At 33.2% G+C, this 9,172-nt stretch overlaps 3 protein-coding genes across 4 annotated transcripts; 2 read left to right on the top strand and 1 right to left on the bottom strand.

Moving 5' to 3' along the window:
* Positions 1-381: 381 nt before the first annotated feature.
* Positions 382-1,540, bottom strand: LOC105272084 (serine/threonine-protein kinase RIO3). Its single transcript, XM_011313982.1, has 4 exons — positions 1,295-1,540; positions 1,020-1,207; positions 796-896; positions 382-723 (listed from the first exon to the last, which is right to left on the bottom strand). The coding sequence occupies exons 1-4, from the start codon at positions 1,387-1,389 to the stop codon at positions 457-459; spliced, it is 651 nt and encodes a 216-aa protein (XP_011312284.1). The 5' UTR covers positions 1,390-1,540; the 3' UTR covers positions 382-456.
* Positions 1,541-1,666: 126 nt separating this feature from the next.
* On the top strand, positions 1,667-4,626 carry Faf2 (Fas-associated factor 2). The gene is made up of 8 exons (XM_011313981.1): positions 1,667-1,835; positions 1,948-2,028; positions 2,183-2,408; positions 2,520-2,706; positions 2,790-2,963; positions 3,051-3,146; positions 3,220-3,532; positions 3,668-4,626. The coding sequence occupies exons 1-8, from the start codon at positions 1,773-1,775 to the stop codon at positions 3,830-3,832; spliced, it is 1,305 nt and encodes a 434-aa protein (XP_011312283.1). The 5' UTR covers positions 1,667-1,772; the 3' UTR covers positions 3,833-4,626.
* Positions 4,627-5,436: 810 nt separating this feature from the next.
* Positions 5,437-8,723, top strand: LOC105272082 (nuclear pore complex protein NUP98A-like). 2 transcript variants are annotated; one of them, XM_011313980.1, is made up of 5 exons: positions 5,437-5,784; positions 5,872-5,923; positions 6,022-6,542; positions 6,632-7,125; positions 7,219-8,723. In XM_011313980.1, the coding sequence occupies exons 1-5, from the start codon at positions 5,706-5,708 to the stop codon at positions 7,795-7,797; spliced, it is 1,725 nt and encodes a 574-aa protein (XP_011312282.1). In that variant the 5' UTR covers positions 5,437-5,705; the 3' UTR covers positions 7,798-8,723. The 2 variants fall into 2 exon arrangements, with proteins under 2 accessions (XP_011312282.1, XP_011312281.1); XM_011313979.1 differs by having other exon boundaries at positions 5,438-5,784; positions 5,869-5,923.
* The last annotated feature ends 449 nt before the right edge of the window (positions 8,724-9,172 follow it).

Below are 9,172 nucleotides of genomic sequence, written 5' to 3'. Positions count from 1 at the left end.
CTGGAATTTTCATTATTGCGTGAATGGTGAATTTTTTTTGGAAATTTTCCAAGTGCCATTTGGTCAAAATGTGAAAAAAATTAAAAATCACGCCCCGAGGGCTAGTTCACGCTTATTATGAATCGCGGGGGCCTCCGTAACTCAATTCCATTCACATTTTCCTGGAATTTTCATTATTGCGTGAATGGTGAATTTTTTTTGGAAATTTTCCAAGTGCCATTTGGTCAAAAAGTGAAAAAAATTAAAAATCACGCCCCGAGGGCTATTTCACGCTTATTATCGCTTATTATCGCTTATTATCATAATCCGCAGAAGTAGGGAATCATTGATTTTATTACGTGAAGGAATATTTATTTAACGTTACAAAGAATTTATTTGTTCGTTTATTTATTATTATTATCTGTTGACTGATTTTTTTCAACTTACATTGACTTATTTCTCTTTTCTTTTTCCTGATTATTTAATATGCTGGGATTTAGTTTTTAATTTTCTTCTAGCACAAAAGGCATGACTGTGAGCTCGTAATGAATTGAATACTTTATTATTCAACTTCACATCAAATCCACCAGTATCGCCAGTTGATATTCCTGGGGGAAATTCGAGTACTCGGCAAGCATTTAATCTTGAAGTTAAAAGCATATCATGTTTTGTAACAATTTCCGAACCTTCCGATGTTTTTTTATAGCCGCATTTCGGTATAGACGCATATTCTCTTTCCACATTCTAAAAATACAATTGTCCATCATTTTTCGAATAACGTGTACATTTAAAGACGGAGGAAAATTTGCTACATACCACAAATCTATCTACATCTCGATTGTCGTCATCAGCAGCTACTTGTCTCTCATTGGACTTGTTCGCAGAGGATAGTCGATAATTAACAAATGATACAGCCACTGAGTGATAAATAGAAACATTCTTATTTTTACCAATTTAAATAAAATGACAAAATGAAAACTGGCTTTGGAATAACAATAAAGAGAAAATAAAGCGTAGACAAGATGTTTACATCATTTTACCTTTAGAGTGACCATTAAATTTTTCCTCGCTTCTTTGCACCATCATATCATGCTCATTGTTATACTGATTTTGAAGCAACTGGGCAATAACAGCATCACTGTCAGTACCAGTATCGGTGTCAGTGCAAAATTTACACTCCTCAAAAGTATCCAATTGGTCAACTTTTTTTGCATATTCTTGTAATTCTCTGTTTCAACAACGATGAATTAGCATTACATTACAAAAGAACGATGAATGAAAATAGAAGAGGGGCAGACGATCAAAAATTTCTCACTTTTCTTGGAAGCTTTTAGCCATTTCTTCAGCTGTTATTTTTTCAAAACTGATTGTTTCTAAATTTGGCTGAATTTCTGCCCAAGGTGATGCCATTGAATCTTCAATACTGAATAATGAATAGAATATATAGATAATGAAGATTATCAAGAGAAAATACTAATTAATTCAGCTTGGCAGATGGTCGATGGAGTTTTTGTTTGGAGAATAAAATGGTTGCACTTGTTGTCCTTGTTGACGAAATACTTGGTTATGTTCACTTGTGAATTGAGCTTCCTATGGCCACCACGAAAGCAGTCTAGATTTTCCACATATAGTGTGTGTACATGCATATACACAATGTATGAGATGCGGAAACGAAACGTATACGCATATGTAGAGATACATTGTAAATTTCAAGCATATATGTAACGGACATACATTTCTTTTATTTTGTTGTTGAAATTAGTTTTATATAGAATTAAAAAAAAAACAATAAAATGGCTGATAATGCCCTGGGTGCACTCAATAGTGAACAAACGGAAAAAGTTCTTCAATTCCAGGTAAGAAATAAAATTGTTGGTATTTTTAGCCTAAAAAAAAAAGGTATTGAATATTGATAGAACTATCTTTACTATAATTATTCGACAATTTCTTCTCATTTTTATTCTCAAGGATTTGACAGGAATCGAGGATCTCTCAATTTGTCGTGATGTACTGCAAAGACACAATTGGAACTTGGAAGTGGCCGTCCAGGTATAAGATTTTAATTAAGTTTTTGTCAATGAATTTGGATTGAAAACTAGGTTGTATACTTAAAATTGCAAAGAAATAAAATTATATATTTGACCATTCTTTATTGTATAAATTTAATGTTATCTCTATGAAGTTATTTGTCATTGTTATGTAGGAGCAACTCAATTTGTATGAGGGCAGACCCTCAATGTATGCACAGGACTCAAGAGCTAGACCGCCAGCGGTTGTTGATGATACAAATTCAAGAATTTATTTCAGTCCAGCGGGAAGCTCTGCTAGTGGTGGCGGTTTTTCATCATTTGTATTTTCCATGTGCTATAACTTAGTAACAAGTATTTTACATATTTTATTCGCTATATTCAGGACAAATGTAAGACCGGGTGAGTGATGGATTTTACAATAATGCAATACAACTTATACCATTTTTTTTTGTCTCCAAATAAGAATCATTTAAGTTGTTTTCTAATGAAATATAATTTTACTGATAACAGTATCTTCGGATCCCGTGGAAGATGTAGTCAGATTCATAGGTTCATTTGAGGAGAGATATGGAACGAATCACCCAGTTTTTTATCAAGGATCGTACAGTCAAGCATTATCTGATGCTAAGCAAGAATTGAGATTCCTTCTTGTTTATCTTCATGAAGATGACGTACAGAGTGTGGATCAATGGTGCAGGTGTGCTCCTATATAAATATAATAATATAATAATATAATAATATAATAATATAATAATATAATAATATAATAATACTCAACAGAATTGCTCTAACTGATACAGAGCTCATCCGTTTTATCAATACCTATACACTATTGTGGGCTTGTAATATAAAATCTGGTGAAGGCTATAAAGTAGCTGAAGCCCTGAAGGCTGGTACTTATCCATTCCTTGCCCTGATTGTTTTGAAAGATAATAGGATGACTATAGTTGGAAGGTAATGGGTACTAAACATTTTTTTTTACTTTATAAGTATTGAGATTTTTTAAATTATTTGGTGAGCTTGGAACTTTAACTCTTCAAGGCTGGAAGGAACTCCCTCAGTATCTGAACTGATACTTCGGCTTAAAACTATAATTGATAATAATGAAATGAATTTAATACAAGCACGTCATGAAAGGTAATAATTTTTTCGTATCCATCGTATTGAGAATGGAATTATTTATGTAAAAGTATATGTTGAAAATATTCAGGGCTGAACGCAGTGCAAATCAATCTTTGAGACTTCAACAAGACCAAGCGTATGAAGAGTCTCTCCGTGCAGATCAAGAAAAAGACCGTAAACGAGAAGAAGAGAAAAGGGCAAAAGAAGAGCAAGAAGCTCGTAAAAGAGAGGAAATTAATGCTTTAGAGATTGAAATTCAGCGTATACAACGTGAAAAAGAATTAACTATACAGAAAATACCTGTTGAGCCCGAAGTGGGTCATCCAAATTCTTGTCATCTTCAAATTAAACTCGGAGGAAGAACAATTATCCGAAGATTTCTCATGTCAGATACGGTTGAGGTAATTAAGTTTCATTTCATGTTATAGAATATATTCTGCTCTTCGATGTTATTTCATTTTTTTTCTGCTGAATTAAGTAAAATTGGATGTAAACCAAAAGGACTAATAGATTGATTATAATATAAAATATTACAGGATGTTTACCACTGGATATTTAGTCAACCGGACTCGCCAGTCAACTTTGAAATAACTACAAGCTATCCAAAGAGAATTCTCTATCCAACAATGGAAATGATAAGTCTATTCAAAGCTGGTCTTACGCATCGAGAAGTCCTGCATGTTAATGATCTAGATGATTAACAAAGATTAATGAGAAAACTAAAGATTGATAATTGGTAATTTTCGTTGGAAAATTTTCAATTGCACGGTATACAAGAGAATTGAAAATAATTATGCACATTTATTGTTGAATTAGATTTGAACTTTCGAGGGTATTTTGTTTTCTGTTAATTTTTATAAAACCCCACTGAATACAATCTATATATAATATTCAAAACAGAAAATGAACGAAAACGATTTCAAATGTTGGAAAAAAAGGATAAATATTTTTTTTTGCTTATAGAATAATGTGAATGTCGTACAATAGTATAATATGGAAAACCAACTCATGTGTCTAAATGTCACAATAATTGGCAAAATCAATAGTATAAATGTAAATGAAAGCAAAGTTATCGACATAATTATATTGTATTTTTTTCTGTTTTATATTTGTGTTGAAATGTGAACATTTATTGATTTTTGCTTATTATAAGCAAAATAACAGGGACGTAGAAGAACTTTATTATGATTTTCTCTATTAATTTCTTTTAAGTTAATATACAATGCATTATTCCATAACTTTGGAAAAATATTAAATACATGATAAAATTCTTCGAATTCGAATTCGAAAAAGAAAAAAAGAAGTTCATTATTTTCAAATAAAATAAGATTTTATAATCTCTTTGTATGAGCACGTGGAAAGCTGAGTGTGCTGCTGCGAGTGAGTTTGCGTGAAAAACAACAAGGAGTTATAATAACGAATGAATTAAGTTAATGTTTTCTGATAAAGTAATTAGAATAAATAAAACAAATAATGAAAAGATTACACCTATAAATGAATCGGTTTTCCATTTATGCTTCAAGCCTCGGAGATGCTGATTTCCAACATGGATATTTTCAAAGAGAGAAATTGATATAATTTTAATATATGAAAAAAAGTGGCAATAAACACGCAATTCCTAAGAGAAATATCCCAAAAATCATTTACAGCTATTCCTAACGAACAATTTTTTCACTCTCTTTAGATGTAAGAAACTTTTTTTGTGTTCATATACATTCTGATCAGAAGACTGAACTCAAATAAATGGCGATAAATCAAACAATTGTCTATTATAATTATAAATTTTTTAAATAAAATAATTCACTGCTTTATTTTGTAAATCATATATGCATGGAACTTTGTAATTCATCTTTCACTCTATCAGAGAATATGTATGCCTTACGAGATGAAACTGAATTCCCCCAATTTCTACTGTTGGGGATGAAACATTGAATATGATTAACTGAGAGATATATCTAGCCGATGAGTGTATAGCACCTTCGAATGGAAATATCGCAGAGAATTTATAGGAAGAGGTGATTAAGGAGTAACTATCGAAATATCAATTAACATTCTCATAAAAACATTGGCAAATGCAGCATTTGAAAAGGAGAATTTCATCAACGGAGCGGCACTAGTGCTCACCTATACGATATAAATGCATATATGTACACACACTACAATATATAGTTATGAGGGTGTCTGCCCGTTAGCCGACTGGGTAACTGCCTCAGTAGCAGTCCCGCTGTCAGAGGAACCAGTCGATGGGAATGTGAATTTTATTTTTTGCGTTACGAAATTGGTATATTGGTATACTTAAAAAATTTAAGTTACTCCATAAAATTCTAAAATTTCCGTGAATACCAATTTCGTAACGCAGAAAATGACATTCACCCTGTCGACTGATCCCTCTGACAGCTGAGTCGGCTGACGGGCAGACACCCCCATTGGGTGTGGCGCCCTCCCTTTCTTGGGGTACAGCACTACAATGTCTCTGGGGTCACTCAAACCCCCCACAACTGAGCCTCTTCAACTAGTCTTCTACTTTAGTCCATCCTCTTTGGTCTCCATCTCGATTTTTCTCCCCTAACGAGAATGGTGATCTGCAAATATTTTCAACAGGGTAATTGTCGTTTTGGACAGTATTGCCGATTCGAACATATTGGAACTTTTGGTATATTTACTTATTATTTATTGTTGTTTTCCTTAATTGAAATAATAATGTTACATGAGAGTAATATGGATAACTATATTATAGCAGTGGGTGCTCAAGGTACACTGAATAAACCATATGGAGATGGTAAAAGTATTGTGTAAGCATTGTATTTGTCTATTAAAGTGAATAAAAATGAATGAAAAAAAAAAAACAAATGCAAATACAAATAAAAATGAGTTGATATGATGTTGTAAGGCTTGGAGTAGCTGAAGAAGTTCTAGCAGCCGAACGGGGTGGACAATGGCTTCTTTCTTGCTTTGGACCCTTCAAAGAACAAGCCTGCATTCCTGGTATGGAAGATATATCTCCAGACGAAGTACGATGGGAAATATACCAAGCTCAGAAAAATGGCACCGTTGATCAGACAAAACTTCAATTCCAACAGCTGTGTCGAGCTATGACAATCAAGCGGGAGGCATTGAAAAATCCCACTCATGGGACCGCAGACATGCTGGAAAAATTGCAAAAGATTCAACAAGATTCTAGCTTCCCACCTCAATCTAACTTCATACTTTCCACTCCACAGTTGGGTGGATCTATATCTGGAAATGGTGTATTCACCTCCAAAACATTTGCTACTCCTCCATCAGGATCATTCGGTGAAAATGCCAATCAAACATCAATTTCTCAAATATCAAGCAATATTTTTGCACGTTCCAGTAATAATGGTACGTCGTCGTTTGGAGGAGGTTTTGGCGCGGCTTCTACATTTGGTGGTAAAAAATTTATCTCCATCGTCATTTTTTACTTGATTTTTTACATTTTATCATTTATTATTCATTAATTTAATGGGGCTTGATTGTAGCTTTTGTCGGACCACAAGTGACATCCATTAGCATTTTCGGGGGTGGCACAAAGAGTCAAACATCAAATTTTGCCAACTCTCAGGCAATGCCGACTGGTTTTGGTTCCACTACATCAGCCACCGCCACCGCCACCGCCACCGCCACCGCCACACCACCAACACCAGTATCCCAAACAAATACATTGGCATTCAATACACCCAACAATCAAAGTTTATTCAATACAAATCAACAACAAAAAACGAGCATTTTTCCAACAAGTCAATCGAGTTCAGCATTTGTCGGAGGAAATGGTCAAAGTCAGGGAACAAATATATTTGGAGGAGGTATTTTTAATGGACCAGCCTCGACGAGCATTTTTGGTAACTCCAAAAATACAGTAGCATTCGGTAGTACTCCAACATTTGGTGTGAGTGGAGGAGGATTAGGAGGGGCGAAAACTTCAAGCATTTTCGGTAATCAGGGGAGCTTCACCAATTCTGCAAGTCCTTTTGTTGTAAGTTCTTTACTTGGATAAAATTTGGCTAGTAATACTTTGTACTCAATTTTGCCTATTTATTTATTTATTTATTCTGGGTGGAATTCACAGCAAACGACGGTACAGCAAAATTCTTCTTTGGTCACAACAACCAGACCAACTACCAATAATTTTGGAACGTTAGCTACATCAAGTACGAGTAACTTCACAAATGCTCCCAATAATACTCTTTCTTTCGGAAATGATAATAATCCATTGAATTTGAGCGATAATGTTTCATTGGGTAAATTGGCAGCTGTTACTACTGGTGTTACGTTTGGGCAGCCGTTTCCCATTACTTCTCTCGATAATTCACTCTCTGGAGTTTCTAAAGCTAATGTTTCGACATCTTTTGGAAACACCATTGAGCCACCGGAAAAGTTTACTAATAATAGCAGTGGCCCTTTCATTTCAACCACAATACCACTTGCATCTAATAATCCCTTTATTACAAAATCTCAATTATCCGGTGATTCTTTTGGATCAAAACCATTTTCTGGAGGTACCAATGACGAGTCTACTTTGAATGAGATGACTACAATTTACAGCACAAACGAAAATCTTTCTGATAATGATAGGGAGATGTTTCTTGCAGAAAGCTTTATATTGAGTAAAATACCAATAAGACCACCTACCATTGAACTCCGATAGAAGCTAAAGCGTTAATTCTTCATGGACGTGCGCCTTTGGGGACCCGAAGACTTGTTATAAACATTTCCTTGGTTGTTTTACAATAAAATTATTGCAAAACAACCTTCAAATTCTCACACCCTTTCACAACCTTTCACTCAGTATAGTGAATAATGAATAGATGACACCATGCAAGTAAAAAAAAATGCAATTACGAACCTATTTGGCTGATTGTATAACAATTTGTAAACAATTGAATGACATGCTTGCCAATTATCTCCAATGACAAATTTCCATTTATATATTTTGCATATAAATACATATTTATTTATAATAGAATAATAAAATTGAGAAAATAACCACACTGTATTTACAGCATTGCATAGGGAAAAAAAAATGTAACTGTATTGTTATTATATATTTTTACTTGGACTTATAATAAATAAGAGCTAGGAATGAGTATTGATTGGCGATAAAAACTTATGAAATTCTGAGATTGTTAAAATGGATAAAAATCATGAAGGCAGCTTCAACATCGTCTTGATAATCAAACAATCCAGCATTAATACAATGAAATTTTCTTCTAATTTTTACTGTATTTGTCTCTCGATTTTTTTGAAATATACTATGAAAATTCCATTTTACAAACGACTAAAATGAAAATTAGGATTTTCAATCATAAAATAAAGTCATAAAATCCTAAATTATCATACTAGTTTTTAATATGAATTTTAATAATTTGGCAGTGAGATATTTCGAATGAACATGATAAAACTGAAGAATCGGCATTTGGTGATAGTTTTATATTTATATTGGGTATTTTTTATTATTGTTGTTGGCATTAAAAAAGTGCACATTCAAGTGTGCAAACTTTTATCTCTCAAGGATCATTCATCATCACTTATAAATTTTATAATCAATAAAATGCCACCTTATACTGTCTTGTTGATTGTTGTTCATATTATTATTCGACAACAAGCGCAGCAGAGCGCATTAGAGTGCAATTAAAGAGTGAAATGTTAATTTCAATGAATATGGAGTTGACTTACTCGTTGAAGCAACACTTGATCACCAAACGCTCTACACTGTTCTTCATTGAACCATATAGTAATCGAATTTGTTTTAATACGCTTCACGAGGTACAGTAGTGCAATAAACAAGACTTATTAGACTGCGGTGTAATATGAAGCAAAATATTACATTGAAATTCTAACTATTCTTGTGACTTTGTGAATTACATTCAATCATTCCCTTTAATTCTTTAATAACTAATCAATACTGTTGTTTATCATTAATAAGTACGCTTGAAAACGACTAAAAATCTACAAGATAATTCTTAATTAGGATTATGAGTTTGCATTTTTATTAATTGTCCATTTCACATTTGTCATTGAGT

This window comes from Fopius arisanus, unplaced genomic scaffold (assembly GCF_000806365.1).
Source record: "Fopius arisanus strain USDA-PBARC FA_bdor unplaced genomic scaffold, ASM80636v1 scaffold00135, whole genome shotgun sequence".
In the NCBI taxonomy this organism is placed as follows: domain Eukaryota; kingdom Metazoa; phylum Arthropoda; class Insecta; order Hymenoptera; family Braconidae; genus Fopius; species Fopius arisanus.
The sequence above is the reverse complement of the archived record's forward strand: the minus strand, read 5'-3'. Positions and strand labels throughout refer to the sequence as shown.